The sequence below is a fragment of the Lissotriton vulgaris genome, chromosome 1_2 (assembly GCF_964263255.1).
Source record: "Lissotriton vulgaris chromosome 1_2, aLisVul1.2, whole genome shotgun sequence".
NCBI lineage: Eukaryota > Metazoa > Chordata > Amphibia > Caudata > Salamandridae > Lissotriton > Lissotriton vulgaris.
The window spans coordinates 295764002-295781936 of NC_141686.1; the positions used below are offsets into that span (position 1 = coordinate 295764002).

The window sequence follows — 17935 nt, forward strand, 5'->3', positions numbered from 1 at the left end:
CGTCAGGCTTACACAAAGAAACCAGTGTTAAGCATTTAAACAGCACCAAAATAATTTCAGAAAAAATGCATATAACACTCAAGAAATCCGTCAATTTATTGAAAAAAATAGACTATTTTTATGTGTATTTTGACACTAAAACAGAAAAGAGACACCAGAGGTTTCCACAGATACAAATTTTAAAACAGCCTTCTGCCCTCCTGGGGAGAAACGTGAACGACTCCCAAGAAGGGTAACAATAGAGGACTGACACTGGATGAAGTGTTAGCTCCTCCAGGCAGGAAACGCATGGGGTGTAGGTTCAAAAGGCAAGCTTCAAATGGGAAACCTCCTTTTGAAGACCAAATGACTAAAAATTGGGAGAGGGGCTGCTCTATTGTCTGGGTAGACAGGGTGGCACTATGAGACAGTCGGTTGCTAAACCGTGTGTGTAGCCCTCAGATAGCCATACCTAAGGGGTGGGCTGCTGAGCTCTAGAGACAAAGAGAGGGGCTCTACTATGTGGGAAATGGGCAGAATGATGCATCAGGGATAGCCAGATATCATACCTCACAGGAAGTGGTTATCGGGAGGGCACCTGGTAGATTGCCCAACAACCACACCCTGCGCTGAGAGCATTTTGGGAGCATAAAAACTGCACCCCTGGCATCCCAAACTCAGATCCTAAAAGGACGAAGAACCAAAGAAGAACTGCCCTTCTGTACCAAGCACTCAGAGAAGAAAGGCTGTACCAACGTGAACAGTGCCTGCGGAACCTGATGGCTAGCAAAGGCGAATGGACAGCGCCTGCTGTGTCCCGCCCGTAGAGTACTAATCGCTGGAGCCCAGTTGAAGCAAGAGACTTCAAGGGTCAGTTGGCTGGCCTCCTGTTCGCAGGACATGGCAACAACAGCTGAAGAAGCCTGCTAGGGCAAGTTGGTGGCTCATATCTTCACATCACCACCGTGGAGAACCAGCGACCAGGAGGAGACACTTAAAGGTGCACCTAAGACTGCTGAACCCGGGAGAGTCAGAGTGAAGTTGGTCACCCAGAAGGCAAGTTACTGACAAAGGAAGAATAATGGTGTGACTGTGATACTGGGAGACTAGCAGTACAGTAGCAGCAGGACTTCTGCCAGGACAAAGAGGACTTCGGGGGACGTTCACTTCTGTGGCCAAGACTACCTGGCCATGTTTGTGGACCGAGGAGTAGCTGCAGTATGACCCCTCTTGACTGCACTGCATTCACAGCATGCTTAATCCCTTGCATTAGGACCACTTACATATCAACCCATAGAAAAAGGATAAAAGTGCCTGGTACTAGCTGAAGACCGCTCCTTCCATCGAGGTAACTGTTTGAGGACCTTTCTGGTGTTTCACCCTCCCGCACGGCTCACTGCAGGGTTGGTCGCCTAAAGGAACCTAAAGTACTTGCACTGATAATTACCAAAGCTTTTCTTGAAAAAGTTTGTCAAATTTGACGAATTTGCCAATGCTTGTTTGCACTTAAGTAAAAAGGGCATATTTCCTTTACTTTGTAAAATCTGTATCTCTATGTTATTAAAGGCCTATTGGTCTACAGATATCCGGGGCCCCATTCCAGGTTCTCTCTTAGCTTAATCGACTACCTGATGCAACCTGCACTAAGGTATGACAAATTAATGGTGCTGGTAGACATGGATTTGCACTTTAATGATGCACTCAGTTCGGGGGCACAAGAGTTGCGCCAGGAATTAGCAACACTTCAACTATTGCTAAAGTCGGAATGCCCTACACATAAGTTGGGACATATACTTGATCCCACCTTTGCCAATTGGGATGCTTTGGTTATGGAGCCTCCGCGTCCGGTGCGGAGGTCGGATCTCCTTTGGATACCGTTTACAATACAGCTTCCGGCTCCCAAAGCACAGGATAAAGTTAAAACTGGTTTTAAAAGCAGGAAGTGGGTTGGTTTCGCTCAGGGGGGTTTTAATCAGGCCCTTCTAAGAGATGGACCACCCTCTGGTCTAGATGCAAACCTGGCTTGTGAAGCACTAGGGAGGCGTATTACTGACACCCTTGACTGTATGGCACCCTGGTCAAATAAGGTGTCCACAAAAAGACGCAACCCAGTTCCCTGGTTTGGGGAAGAACTTAGGATTGCCAAATCAGGGTGCAAACGTCTTGAGAGACGATGGAGGAAAGATTTCTCCTTCTCGTGGAAGAGGAATATAAAATTTGTATTAAGTTAAACCATTCGCTCATTAGAAAGGCGAAGACAGCCTATTTCAAGGAGAGAATTCAAACAGCTGAAAATCTACCAAAGAACTTTTTTAAGGTTTTTAAAGAAATGTCCTCCCTGACATCTATTGCTCCAGCAGCTGTTGGATCCGAGAAATCCTGCAATCGGGTTGCTGAGTATTTTGCGGCAAAGGTAGAAATGATTTATTCCTCTTTCCCGGACTGTGCTCGTGGAAGCGGGGGAGTGGAGGAGGAACATGTGGATGTTCCAACACTACAATTTCTCCATGAATTTGTTGTACCCGTCCCGGACACTCAAACAGATAGCCACTAGCATTAAATCAGTGTCACCAAGGGGTTCAGCTACCCCAGGGTGCTTGGAGGGAGCTTGGACACACTAGAGCCTTTTATCAGGTATCTCATCGAGATGTCTTATTTCAGGAGTGGTCCCTAATAGATGAAAGGAGGTAGTGGTGCTTCCTTTACAAAAGAAGCCCAATATTAGCGCTGAGCAACTGGACAACTTGCGACCAGTCTCCCTGCTCCCCTATTTTGCTAAGGTAGCAGAGAAGATAGTGAATATACAGCTTACAGCGCACATTTGTAAGAACAACCTTCTCCACCCCTTTCAGTCTGGCTTTCGTGCCCTTCACTCCACCGAGTCTGCACTATTGTACTCCACCGAGATCATTCGGAAGCATGTGGATGACGGACAAACAGCGGCCCTAATTTTGTTAGATGTCAGTGCCGCTTTCGACACTGTTGCCCACCATACCCTGCTGCAAGATTTAAAGAGAGGCGGTGTCATCGACGGGGCTTTGAAGTGGATGGAATCTTTTCTGTCAGAGCATAGCTTTCAAGTTATGCAAGGGGCTCACTATTCTAGGAACATCAAGTTGACGCAGAATGGTGCCTCAGGGTTCTACCCTGAGCCCGACCTTGTTCAATCTTTATTTCGCCCCCCTGGCAAAAATCTCGGATAAGTTTGGGATTAATGCCCCGTCCTATGCTGAAGACACCCAGCTTGTGGTCTCTTTGACTCAATCTCGGTCTGACGCTGCCTCCAACTTTATATCCTGCTTGCAAGAACTGGCTGAGTGGATGGCAAATAATTTTCTGAAGCTGAACGGTACCAAAACCGAGGTTCTGGTGATAGGGAACGAATATGCTACTTACCAGTATGCATCTGTTCTTGGCATGTAGGGCTGCTGACATTCATATCTGTGCATTGATCGCCGCCTAGTGTTGGGTGCGGATGATCGCACATTGTTGTCCTGGAAGATAGGTGGCTCCTCCCCTGGACTACAGTGCGCATGGGCATCAACTCCATCCTATTGTTTTTAACCATTGTGGCAAAGATGGAGTGTAACTGTGAGTGATGACCATGCTAAGAGTATTTGTGAGTGCTGCAGCCGCTACAGGCGCCGGGGAGGAGGGCGGGCGATATGAATGTCAGCAGCCCTACATGCCAAGAACAGATGCATACTGGTAAGTAGCATATTCGGTTCGAGGCATGTGGGCTGCTAAATTCATATCTGTGCATAGAATACATAGCAGTCCCTCCATTAGCGGGGGCCGCCTGTGCCAGCTGCAGCCGTTTGGAAAAGTGTTTTTAGAACAGCCTGCCCTACAGCTGCCTGCTGTTTGGAGTGCACATCTACACAGTAGTGTTTTGTAAATGTGTGTGTGGTAGACCATGTGGCTGCTCTACATATGTCCTCTAAAGGAATATTTCCAAGGAAAGCCATGGAGGCCCCCAACTTCAGGGTGGAGTGGGCCCGCGGGGGGATCGTGAGAGTGCGTTTGCCTTTCTGATAGCAGATCTGAATACACTTAACGATCCACCTGGCTATACCAGCCTTGGAAATGTGATTGAATTGTGTTGTGGCGAAAAGGCAACAATTAGTTGTTTTGTCTTCTAAAAATCTTTGGTCCTATAAATGTAGTACATCAAGGCTCTCTTGACGTCAAGCGTGTGGAGCATTCTCTCCGCAACTGACTCAGGACTTTGGAAGAACACAGGCAGTTCTATAGTCTGGTTGATATGGAACTGTGAAACCACCTTAGGAAGGAACTTGGGGTTAGTGCGAAGCACCACCCTGTTGGAATGAATCTGTATGAATGGCTCTTGGATAATTAGTGCCTGGAGTTCACTAACGCGTCGTAGTGACGTAATCGCTATCAGGAAAGCCACTTTGAATGTTAAGAACTGAATCCCGCATGAATGCAGTGGCTCAAAAGGTGGACCCATCAGTCTTGTGAGGACCACATTCAGGTTCCATTCAGGAGCTGGTGGGGTCCGGGGAGGAATGACTCGTTTGAGTCCTTCCAGAAAAGCTTTGATGGCAGGCACTCTGAAAAGGGAGAGATGTTGCCTGTTTTGGAGATAAGCAGCTATTGCGGATAAATGTATACGAATGGAAACATAGGCCAGATTACATTTGTATAGATGTAACAGATAACAAATGATGTTTTGAGTAGATGCGTCCAGCGGGTTGATGTTGTGGTCTGCACAATAAATGACAAATCGCTTCCATTTTGCCGCATAGCATGCTCTGGTGGTGGGCTTCCTTGCCTCCCTGATGATGTCCATACAGTCTGGGGGCAAGTTAGAAGCCAAACTCTAAGACCTCAGGAGCCAGATCGCCAGGTTGAGCTGTTGCGGATCTGGATGCGGAATGTCGCCATGGCTCTGCGTCAAAAGCCTGGGTGTGAGGCGCAGCCTTTGATGCGGTACCACGGATAGTTCCAGAAACGTGGTGTACCATGGTTGGCGTGCCCACGTTGGAGCAACCAGGATGAGTGTCATCGAGTGTTGCTTCAGCTTGCGTGCCACCAGCAGAATTAGAGCTGCTGGGGAAAAAGCGTACGCAAATATGCCTGACCAGTTCATCCATATCGCATTGCCCTGCGACTGTGGGTGTGGAAACCTGGCGGTAAAGCTTCGGCATTTGGCGTTTTCCTTTGTGGCGAACAGGTGGCGAACAGGTCTTTCTCTGGATGACCCCACCGTTGGAAGTACGGGTGGAGGACTGATGGATGTATCTCCCACTCGTGCATTTGGTGGCTGTACCTGCTGAGCACGTCCGCCATCTGATCGTCCTTGCCCGGGAGGTGTTCCGCCATGAGGAAGTTGTTCCTTTGAATGGCCCACTTCCACATGCTCGGAGCCAGATGAGACAACTGTGGAGAGTGTGTACCTCCCTGCTTCTGAATGTAGTACATGGCCGTCATGTTGTCCGTCCGGATCAACACGACCTTGTTGCACAGATGTACTTTGAATGCTTTCATCGCCATGAAGATGGCCATCAGTTCTAGAACGTTGATGTGCATCTTCTTTTGCTGCGTTGTCCATAGTCCCTGCACCGTGTAGTGGAGAACATGAGCTCCCCAACCCTGGAGAGATGCGTCCGTCGTCAGAATGATCTGTGGCACAGGCTCCTGGAACGGTCGTCCCTTGCAAAGGTTTTGTGGATTCCACCAATGCAGAGAGTTGTATGCACGACCGGTTACCAACACTAGGTCTTTCAACTGTCCGCGAGCCTGATTCCACTGACGTGCTAATCACTCCTGAAGCGGACGCATATGTAGTCTCGCGTGCGGGACTATGAAGATGCAGGAGGCCATCATGCCTATCAACTGCATGAACACTCGGGCCTGAAGCGAGTGTTGAGGTCTGAATTTTTGTATCAGCGATTGAATGCTGCTGATCCTCACTGAATTTGGCTGTGCTTTGGCTGCCATAGTGTCTATGGTCGCACCCAGATACTGCCGTATGTGGGCGGGTTGCAGGTGGGACTTTGGGTAATTCAGTGAGAATCCCAGATCGTGAAGAAGGTGAATGGTGTGGGACATGTGGGCGGCACACTGCTGGGCCGACTTTGCCTGGATAAGCCAGTCGTCCAGATAAGGGTAGACGTGAATGTTCTGTCTCCGTGAATGTGCCGCCACCGTCGCCAGGCACTTTGTAAACACCCTCGGAACCAGGGTCACTCCGAAAGGTAGGACCTTGAATTGGTAATGATGATTTTGGATGGTGAACCTGAGGTATTTTCTGTGTGACGGGTGTAGAGGAATATGAAAATACGCATCCTTCAGATCTATTGCTGCAAGAAAATCTCCCTGTCTGAGCAACTGTAGGACTTGTTGCAGTGTTAGCATGTGAAAGTGTTCTGATAGAATGTACTGATTGAGGGGTCTGAGGTCCAGTATGGGTCTGAGGGACCCGTCCTTTTTTGGGATCAAGAAGTACAGAGAGTAAACTCCTGTGCCTCTTTCTTCCACAGGCACGAGCTCGATTGCTCCTTTTTGCAGCATGACTAGCACCTCCTGCTGCAATAAGTGCAAATGCTCTGTGGACATAGGACGGTGTCTTGGGGGTATGTTGGGTGGAGTGCATGTTAACTCCAGAAAATAACCGTACTGGACAAGCTTTGTGACCCACCTGTCTGTGGTGATAGACTTCCAGACTGGCAGGAACTGTTGGAGTCTCACCCCGACCCGAGTGGTATGGTCGGGGGGCAGTGACAAGGCGTCACTGTTTGTTAGTGGCGGAGGACCTGGAGCTGTTGTTTCCACGACCTCTGCCCTTGGCGCTGTTTCCACAATAGCCACCTCTACTCGGTTTGGCATAGGTGGTTTGTGCGCCACCTTTATTGTACTGTGTTTGCTGGGACAGCTGGCCTCTGGAAACACCTCTACTGCTTGAGCGACGAAAAGAACCACCCCTGAACTGCTGGGACTGGAGAGCCCCCATAGACTTGGCAGTCTCAGTGTCCTTCTTGATCTTCTCCAAGTTGGTGTCTACCTCTGGACCAAATAATTCATCAGGGTTTACTGGCTGATTGAGAATGGTGGTCTGTATCTCTGGCTTGAACCCGGAGATTCTAAGCCAAGCATGTCGCCTCAACATGACACTTGTGTTAACGGCTCTGCGCGCGGTGTCTGCTGGGTCCAGTGCACATTTGATAGAAGCATTTGATATGAGCTTTCCTTCCTGTATGAGAATCTCAGCTGCCTCCTTATATTCATCTGGCAGGTGCTGCAACAGGGTCTCCAGTGTGTCATAATGGGCCCTGTCATACCTGGCTAAGAGTGCCCGAGTGTTTGAAATGCGCCAGATGTTGGCCGCTTGAGCCACCACCCTTTTCCCTGATGCCTCTAGCACCTTAGATTCCTTATCTGGGGAGGAGCATCACCCGTTGTTTGTGAATTAGCCCTCTTCCGGGCATTAGAAACAACAAGAGAGTCCAACGGCAACTGTCCCTTAATGTAGATAGGGTCCCTGTACTTCTTTTCAATCCTGGGGTTTATCACCCTGGCTCTTGTAGGCTCCTTAAATATTTCCCCAGCATGTTTCAAGACCCCCTTCAGCATAGGCTGAGTCTTGACAGTCCTCTCTGAGGTGGAAAAGGTGTCAAACAGAAAATACACTTCAATAGGCTCAGCATGGAGCTGGACATCATGATTCTTGGCTGCCCTTTCAATAAGTGCATTAAACGCCGCCGAATCCTCAGTAGGCAATGTTTTTACAGTATACACATGAGTGTCTGGGGCAGTGTGTGGATCCCCAGGGTCAGCAGCATCTGCCCAAGGTTCATTAGTATCTTCTGGATCAGTGTTCACAGGATAGCTGTATTCGTCATTTTCCCCTTCCCCAGTTTCCACATCTGAATAAGTGGGCAAGAAATCTTGGCCACGTGGAGATATGGGTTCCACAAGAACAGGTGTTGTAGTAGAATCCTTCTTTTTCAGTGGGATTCTATATGACTCCATTGGCTGTTCCGGGGCGAGCTTTCGTTTATAAATAGAAAGTCTGCCTGTATCGGCATCAATAAACTTTTCCTGTTGCTCTTCAAGCGAGGGCTGTCGATGCTTTGTGGTCGGTACCACAGTTGTGGGCTTCGGCCCCGTGGACACCTTCTTGGGCACTTCGACGGCCATTTTAGGGACGAAGGCCTTCGGCACCACTTTCGGTGGCAGCGTGAAGTGGTTGGGCGCCGACGTCTTTTGAGGCTTATCGGCAGGCTTCGAAGGTGGAGGATCCTTTGGTCCGACAGCCGAAGCCTTGTCCTTAATGCGCTTCAGGGATTCCACCACCTGCTTCGAGAAGGAGGCTGACGGCTGCGTCGACTCGACGGAATCCTTCGAGGCACCGCCAGGCGTGGACTCCGGGGTCGTACCGATTTTAGCCTTGTCCGGTCGACGCGTAGGTTCGAGAACCTTCTGATCACCGAGTCCTTTGTCGGTGTCGACTGTCTTCGGCGCCGATTTTTTCGGGTCGACGTCCTTGACCTTTGCCTTCGGCATGCCAGACTTTTGCTCGACGCCCTTTAGCGGCCTCTTTGGGTCGATAACACTTTTATGCTTCGTCGGTGCCGACAGTTCCGAGGACTTCGAGCCGACCAAAGCAATACGCACTTTCGGTTTCGATTTAGCCTCAAGTGCTTTCGGTTGCGTAGACACCAAAGCTTTCTCTTTCGGTTTCGATTTTGCAACTTGCAGCTCCTTAGACATGTCCGAAGCCGAGTCAGAAGGCGGGGCCGTAGAACTTATTGGAAGATCTTGGGTAAGGCCCTGTGGCGATCCCTCGACCTGAGCCTTATGAAGTGTTTTGGCCCCAGTATCAGTTTGTGGGCCTAGCTCCTCGCTCGAGCTATCTTCCATGGCCCCAAAGGCCCCATTGTCTTCTCCTACCTCGTCGACGACGTCTTCCGCATCGAGCATCTCAACATCAGCGTCGTAGCTGGAGTCTACCTCCGATGCGGGATCCAACAGGTTTTCTCGAACCTCCCGCTCTGCTCCTTCATCATCCCCGGCATCGAAGATGTTCACCGGTTCAGGTGCCATCTCCTGGGCTTCCTTGCGTGCCGATGCAGAATTGTCTTCTTGGATCGGAAACAGGAACAAGCCATACAGCTGGCTTCATCGTGATCCGGCGACAGGCACTTGTTGCACACCGTGTGGACGTCGATGTGGGGATATTTTGAGTTGCACACGGGACATCTCTTGAACGGACTCCGTTCCATGATGGTTCTTCGATAAGGCCTCTGGCTTCGACCGGGCCTTCAGCGCTGAAAATCACGCGGCTCTTCTGGATATCCGACTCGGGAACTGAGCTGGAACAGAACTGGGCACCGATTGCAAGACCGATTGCAAGACAATACCGACGAAAAACTAAAGGCCTTTTGGCTAAAAGAAAGTTTTATATCGATTCTGAACTTGAGTGAACCAATATGCATCCGAACCCAATGGCGGAAAAAAACAATCTGAGGATGGAGTCGATGCCCATGCGCAATGTAGACCAGGGGAGGAGCCACCTATCTCGTGATACTTTGAAGACAACAATGTGCGATCATCCGGACCCAACACTAGGCGGCGATCTATGCACAGATATGAATTCAGCAGCCCACATGCCTCGAACGGCTCCGTCAGTTTGGTCAACGGCCTGGTGGCCTCAGACGCTGGGCCCTACCCCTACACCGTGCGAACAAGCGAAGAATCTCGGGGTATGGGTGGACAATAAGCTGGCTTTTGATTACCACACTAGACGGGTTGCAGGCGCTTGTTTCGGTATCCTAAGAGGTCTATGGAAGACCCTGGATACCCTTCCCATGGCATCTAGGAAGATTACTGCAATCTCCTGTATTTGGGTGCAACCGATAAGTGCATACGGAGATTGCAGTGTATCCAGAATGCAGCTGCGTGACTAGTTCTTATGCTACCAAGGAGAGCTTCTGCAAAAAAAGCGCTTGCCTCCCTGCACTGGCTTCCCATCAGGGAGAGAGTGAAGTTTAAGTCCATGTGCGTGAGCCACCGGATTTTACTGAAGAAGGGTCCTGTGTATTTGCACGACCTTCTCACTGCCTATGTACCTACCAGACTGCTTAGATCAAGTGGGAGAGGAATGGTGCATATCCCCAAGATTATGAGATCAAGGATGGGCGGCCGCTCCTTTCGGTATTTGGCGGCCCAGTTGAGGAACACTCTCTCCCTCAGAGTCTCGGGCTGGAGGAACCTGAATCCATTTTCCGGAAAGGTCTGAAGACCCATCTGTTTCCTGTGGTCTAATCTGCTCTGCCTAAGCTTTGATGTTCAGAGCCATAGCTACCCAAAGTTGAGCTACATGGTTTGAAAAATTAAACCTACTGGCCCCAAAGGGATTGGTAAATCCATGATATGGGGAGGACGCCCAACCACATCGCATAATACATCTTATTTCCTCCTCATATTGGTGCCTATTGATGGGATCCAGGACTTGTGTTTAGCAGCATCATACAGTTGTTTAACCACTTGGACGCTAAGGGACTTAGCCTCATCTAATGAGATTTCAATTTAAATGAATGGGCAGTGATTGACAAGTTACCCTTGTCATTAGCATCCAAGTGGTTAAGTTTGAGACCACTTAGAATCTGCCACTGTGGACACTAAGAAAACATTCTTGTGCCTCACAAGCGTTTGTTGAAGTTATTGTTGACTCCAACTGACTGTTTCTAATAGAGTTCTAAAACCTTTGATAGAGTTGGGACCATAGTGCTGGGCAAAGTTCGTAAAAGTTCAAACATCCTGAGAAAGTTTCTCACAAAGTTTGAAAAAGTTCATGCAGACACTTTCTGCAAGGACGCAAGGAACTAGACATGGCCAATCAGTCCAACCTTAAGAGAGATTAGCTGAAGGAACTCTGTAGGGACATGAAAATCTACATGGGGGCCAAAGTCAGGAAGAATGAGTTGATCAAGGCCATCGAGGTTAGGAGGAGGCCCACAGAGTGCCTCCATACCTAGAAAAGGAACTGCCCTAAGGTAGTAGGGAAAGAAGATGACCAGGAGGAGAATGGCCTGAGTTTCATTGATCAAACCAGTGGGGCAGGTAGAAGCCTACACGTGATCATTTGCCGTGAATAGCAATCATTCCATTTACATCATTCCTTGAGGCAACAATTCATATTTGTCAATATGATGCAATTAATAGATTTACCCAATGCATTTGGGGTTCAGAACCCTTGTTTAGGGCCAACTATAAACCAAAAGAAAGAATGTCTGTAATACTCAGTACTGTCTAGAGCACTGAGACTGTAGCTCATGCTAGAATCCTAGTGAACCACGAATCCTGGTGAAAAGATGTTAATATCAAACTATCAATACCAGTGTCTCAACAAATGCAGTTCCAGAAAGAAACATAACATAACCAGAAACTAATTATGCTTGTAAAAAAATTATGCACATCAAACATTGGCGATGCTCAGATCAAATGCAAATGATCAACAAAAATACTTATGCGGAAATTCGCCCTAACATTGTGCCTTTACACTTGTACCCCACCATGCAGTCTGTCATAAAAAAAATCATCTTTATGCAGCATTGCCTTTCCTGTATCCTAGCTGCTTTACACCTTTAACACTTGTATATGTATATCGCTCCATCTTACCTTAACATCAGCAATGAGGGCATCCTCGTCTTCAATGCCAGTGGGCACACACTTCTTATGCAATGGCAATGACTCAAGCTTATCAACAAGACTGCGCAGCCCTTCCAGTTCAAAGTCAGTCAAGTAAATTGGAGAGTTGTCCTTAGGGGCTCCAGCAAATGACATCTCTGTGGGAATGTTTCGTTCACTGCTGCCATGCGAGCTGGCAGATTCAGATGATTCTGTGGACACCGTTCGCTTTAGGCTAAGCGGGGCATTGCGCATGCACTTTCCTATGTCAAGCTTCTGCACTATTACTCCAGAGCGACCATTGGACACAGCGTTGGTCAGGAGACAGCGGCGGGTACTTTGCTTCTTGAAATCCTCTTCAACCACATAGTCTTCATCATCATCATCGTCATCATCATCATCCTCCTCATCCTCGTCTTCATCATCTTCAGACTGGTCCTCATTCTTTACATGCCGTTTCCTTCCAGATTCTGACCCATTCAGCTCCAGCTCTAGAGGATAGTAAAAAACAGAAAATGTGTTGAGGAATTCTAACAATTTACTAAGACCCATGCTTTTGCCTCATCTTTGAAGTTACATAGGAATTGCACGGTTAAGAAAGAATTACCAACCTTTGGATGCAACCCTTTCTGATGTGTACTAGGTATTCCTGCAAATTCTATAACCCCTTCGACGCTCATGACGAGCTCAGCTCGTCATGAGTTACGCCTGTCGTATGTCATGACGAGCTGAGCTCGTCATGAACCGCGGGTTTTTTAAAAACTCAGCGCACAGTGGGAAAACGCGTAGCGCGCATGGGGTTAAATTACATAGCAGGATTAGGATTGCACTAAGAACATTTTGATATAAATATCTAGGGTTCCAGGTAGAACCAGGTGTCAGGACCAGGGTATCTCAAATGTGGGATCTCTTTCTAAGCCCCACAAAGAAATCTGTTTCTCCAACCTGCTGCTAGCCAATACACCCAGTTTTAAAAAGCCCAGGTCTGGGGGTACGGCTCTCTCCTGCCTCAGATCTTACCTCTGGAACAAAATGCCCCTCCATCTGAGAAATATTGAATCTACACCTCTGTTCTAGAAAAAACTGAAAACTTGGCTCTATTCATGCCCGCAACCCTTCTTCCCCACTGCTCCCCTCAGCTTTTAGTGCCAGTTGGAGTAGCAGTGCGCTCTATAAATATACCCACATAGACATATTTAAGCCAAATTCGAGAAACCACAGAAGCAAAGAAACTTCAAAACTGAGAAACCAGAGAAGCAAAGAAACTTCAAAACTGGAGAAAAAGGAATTATCTCGAAGAGAGGAATTATGGTTTCTGATAACTTCATTCTTCTAATGATGGTGTCAAACTTGGAGAATGGATTTCTGTAGTCTATGGTGTGGAATATGTATAGCGCAGCATTGGCCGAAGCTTCTTGGTGCTAATATTTACACACTGACTCAGCAAATTGGCGGGTGTCTCTTAACAAAAAAAGATGAGTCTCTCAACTTTTTTAACATCAAATTGTCAGTACTGGCACGCAAGTAGAGAGGAAGGCTGCTGCCACTAAGAAAGTCTTGTTACTTATTGGCAGTTCTGTTGTTAGGGACCAACCCTGAATTGTGAGCTAGATTGTAAATGGTGAAAAAGTTGATAGAAATTAAATGTTTTTGCTAAGAACAAGTAACGGGCTCCATGTCTAGAATTGCCTGCTATTCTTTGATTAACTGGGCGCCAATGTAGACTGCGCTGATAGGACTAATATGTACTGTTCTTGATTCTTAGATTATCAGGAATGCAGCTGCATTTTGTTCCCAGTTTCAGTTGTCCAATGTGTTTTGCTGGGGCGGTGAAATAGACCGCATTGCCCTAATTAAGTCTTGACTAAATAGTATTCCAAAAAGGGGGGGCATGTGTAGAAAGTCCAGTTATCCTTTACTAGTGTACAGGGGCTTTCCTTAAAAATCTCAAGTGCAATATTTGTGTATTGTGATAGAGGGAAGGGTTAGGCATTTGTTGCACACACAGTCAATAAATGACACACTCAATAAGGAAATCTGACAGCAATTTAGAAAAATAATAGATTTTTATATTAATTTAGACACCAAGAGCTACGGGATTAGGTAAGTACTTTACAAGTTAGTGGTTTTCAGAAAAAAAAATAAAGCTGTCAGATTTGAGGTATGAGCCTCGAACGTGGTAATGTTATCCTATGGGAGAAACATACACTGCGTAGGGGTACTTCAATCGAGTTACAGAATTGTTATTCTGGACTTAAGGTAGTAGGTTCCAAGGTTCTTAGAACCACCAGCAGTTTTGGTTTACCTGCTCTAGTATGTACGGATTCAGAGGTGCTGGTTACAAGGGTAGCAAAATGATGCAGGTGGGGACACTTAGGGGTTTTCAGCTTTTATCTGTTGCAACCACCTGAGAGGCCGGTAAACTAGGAAGTGAGTTTCAAACAGGTATTGCTCAACTTCTTCAGGGCCCAGACCACAGCAAAGGCTTCCCTCTCAATGGCACTCTAACAGCGCTTTCGGGAAGTTGTCTCCTGCTTATGAAAGCAACAAGTTGGTCATGTCCATCCATCATTTGCCTGGGCTAGGACTGCACCTATGCCATATTCAGAGGTATCTGTCTGCACAATGAACTGCTTAGAGCAATCTGGAACTTTCATGACTGGGGCAGAGCAAATGTTATCCTTCTGAGTATCAAAATCCTTTTGACAGCTCACTGCCCAGTTAACTTTCTTTTTCATCTTCTTTTCGGTATGCTCTGTGAGGGGGGGTCACTATGGACCCATATTCCATCATAAACCTCCTGTAATACCCAGTCAAGCCAAGGAAGCCCTGATTTTGGTCAAGGTGTTTGGAGCTTCCCTGTCCAGAATTGTCTGGACCTTGGTTTGGAGTCGCTGAGCTTGGCCTCCACCTACAAACTGTAAGTGCCCACCTGGAGTGGAGAACACAGATTTTTCTTTGGCTCCAAGGTTCAGACCTATCTGCCAGTGCCATGGTGTGAGATCAAAGGTACTCAGATACGTGGCTGCCTCTAACCTGTCAATCAATTTGTCTGCTCTAAGAATTGGTTGTGCATCAGTTTTTGTCACAGCGTTAAGACCTCTAAAGTCCACACAAAACCTAATTTCTTTCTTTTCACCCTTGGAGCGAGGTTTGGGGACTAAGACAAAAGGGCTGGGCCAGGGGCTCTCTGAGAGTTCAATGACACACAATTCCAGCATCTTGCTTACTTCTGCTTGGATGCGGTTTCCAACATGATCAGACTGCCTGTAAATTTTGTTTTTAGCAGGTAGGCTATAACCAGAGTCCAAACCATGGGTACCTCAGCTAGTCTGATCAGGGGTCAGAGAGAAGAGCTCAGCATACTTATTGAGGGCCTGCCTCCAATCAACCTGTTGGTCAGTGATGGTCTGACAAGACTATTGCATCAACAGATCCATCTTTTGGATTGCTGGAGAGGAGATCAGGGAGAGGTTCACTCTCAGCTTCCTGTCCCTCACATGTGACCATGCGCATGGTCACATCATCTCTGTCATAATAGGGCTTGATGGCAGTTGATATGTATAACCCCTTTGGGATATCTACAACTAACAAGATCCACCAGATAGGTGACCTCCCCTTTTCTTTCAAGGACAGGGTAGGGCCCATTTTACTTGCACACTCTACCTTACTTTGGTATAGTATATACAGAGCCAGCTTCCTACAAAGTGGAATTAAGGGAGCCTTTAGGTAGCCTCCTGCCTTACCACTGGCTAGGCAGGAGACTCAGGACTGACAAAAGTCCGTCACCTTCTGAGACATCCCTGGCCAGTAGAAGCGACTGACTAATCTACTCCAAGTTTTATCCTGACCAAGGTGCCCAGCTAGGTGGATATCCAGGGCCAAAGTGAGAAGGAACTCAAACCCCTACCCTTCTATTTCTGCTACCCTCCTAGTTTCACCAGGCTTGGGGTCTCTGGCCTCAGTGTACAGGAGTCCATCCTCCCAATAGACCGTGTGGGTGCCACTGATCTAATCCCTTTTCCTGTGCAGCAGCTTGCTGAGTCAGGCTTCAAAGAGGGGGGCAGGTGTCTTGTCCCTGGCACAGATCCATCGTAGAGGGTGCCCCAGGGCCCAAGAGCTCTGCCGTGTAAGACCCAAGCTCCTCAGGCTCAGTTTTCTCTGAGGATAACAAGTCCTTTTCCTGAGAAGAGGGGTTCAGAGTTGGAGTCTGTTTAGAAGCTGATCCCTCAGTCTATTTGCCTTTGCCTTTTGAGGGCTAGTCCACTCTTTCAGGATCCAGGACCTCTTTTTCTTTTTGAGCTCTGCTCTGTGCTAGGTTGTCACAAAACTAAATTCGGAGACACCTAACATGCTTGCATGGGTCCTAAGTTCAACTTTCCAAGCAGGGAATCTCCAGGACCGGGTGGGGACAGGACTGCTTCTTTCTTTCTAACAACTCCCCCCCCCCCTCCCCCAAACCCCCTCCCCCTGGCAAAAGATGCCATAGCCTTGGAATGGATCAATGTGACATTGTCAGCATTGGTGACTGGATGGGTCCTTCCTATCAGGTACTGATCTGAGTGAACCAGTTGCTGGGTCACCATGGTGACACTAGCATCAGTATCTCTCAAGGCCTCTATTCTAGTCCCATTAATCAAGGATAACTGCCTGTATTTTTGCACATTAGTGAACCAGGAAGCACAGGATAAGTCTACGCCTCTTTCGAAGATTAATATGGTCTCAGTGAGGTCACAGACATGGTCAGGCCCAACCCAGGATCCCATCAGGACATTAGCAACTGCAGGTAGGGCAGGTTGGCTAGAGGCATTTTCTAATTTTTACAGCAAGGGACTCCAGTTCGGTGTCCTGGTGCCTTATAGTTGTGACACCAAGCCTTGTTGGGATCCCAGTTCTTTCCCCGGCACCCATCCATATGCTGTGAAGAGTCTCTAGGCCCACCCTCCTGAGCACATTTCGAGGGCCTGAAGAAGACTTTTTATTTTTAGATGTACCCTCTTTCCCTGGAGGGGGATTTGTGGCCTCTTTCTTTTGGTCTCTCCCACCAGTGGTCATTTTGGTTATCCAGTGGACTGCCTTCTTCCCCAAGTCTTGAGGAATAGATTTAGTTTCTTGTGGTGACAATTTCGAAACAGTGCTCCCTCATTTTCATACAATACAACCCTTCATCAGGCATGTACAATGTTACCATCTAACCAGTCTCCTAGTGTTTTCACTGAGAAGTCTACAAAGTCTACCCAGGCCTGACTCTGGCTCTTTCAAGCCTCTCTGGATATCAACTCATACTCTTCAGTACTAGATCCAAAGCCCTCATTCAGGGTACCCTTCATGAGGTCATAGGATGTAGCATCTTTCTCATTGAGTGCCAGGAGTCTATCCCTGCACCTCCCTGAAAAAAACTTCCCACCGGGTAGAACTCCACAGCTTCCCAAGACAGGTTCTTTCAAATGCAATGAACCACTTAATGATAAAACCACCCTAAAATAATTTAGGGGAGATCCCTCTGGGAATTTTGGAGTCAAAAGATTCTACCTCCCTATTTATTATTTGGCTGCCTCCAGAGATTATTCCTAAGCCCATCTCAGATCTTTTTCTATGGCCAATAGTTTAACCTCTAAGGATATGCTTTTGGCCAGTTTCTAAAGATCTGCATCTTCAGCAGCTACCACATCTGGGACTCTACAGGGGTTATTCTCAGTGGTGTTACTATCTGAGGGGGTAGTGATGTAGTCAGTGTTCTCCTCTTCAACTACCTGGGAATCATCATCATCATCTTCCCTACTGGGGGAAGTCTGACTTGCCATGTCCTTATTTTCAGCCAGCAACTGGAAATGGCTTTGTAGGTTTAGGACCCAGGTCATTTTTCCATGCTTTGCATAGTTCTTTGAGTTGGGTAACTGAGATATGCATAGGGGCCAGGTTGAGCTACTGTGAGGTCCCTAGATTTTCAGACATGATTTTTTAAAGTAGTTGGGATCTTATTAAAGGGCTACAAAAAATGCAAACTGACTACTAAGGACCTAACTACTTTACAGACTTTTAATTCTTAAACAGTGGGAGACGTATTCAATGCCCTCACACTAGGTTAAATACATTTTGAAAAAAATCATACACATTGAAAAAATATTTTAGCTACAGACAATATTGGGTTTCCTCTTGTGAAATCACTTGTTGATCAATTGGTATAACACATGTCAAAGTCGTGTACCCCACCGCTGCGCCACCAATGTAGCAAGCTGGCTTTGTATATTGTACGCTACTAGAGATTCCTCAGAAGTGTACAGGCTCAATGCAAACCCAA

General features: G+C 47.4%; 1 protein-coding gene across 3 annotated transcripts in view; it reads right to left on the reverse strand.

Moving 5' to 3' along the window:
* The window catches only part of KDM2A (lysine demethylase 2A), a 939997-nt gene that overhangs the window by 383466 nt on the left and 538596 nt on the right, over positions 1-17935 (reverse strand). For all 3 annotated transcript variants that reach the window (XM_086953271.1, XM_086953272.1, XM_086953273.1), the window contains one exon: positions 11626-12125. In XM_086953271.1, the coding sequence (XP_086809397.1) occupies positions 11626-12125 (500 nt within the window). The remainder of the gene's footprint in view (positions 1-11625; positions 12126-17935) is intronic.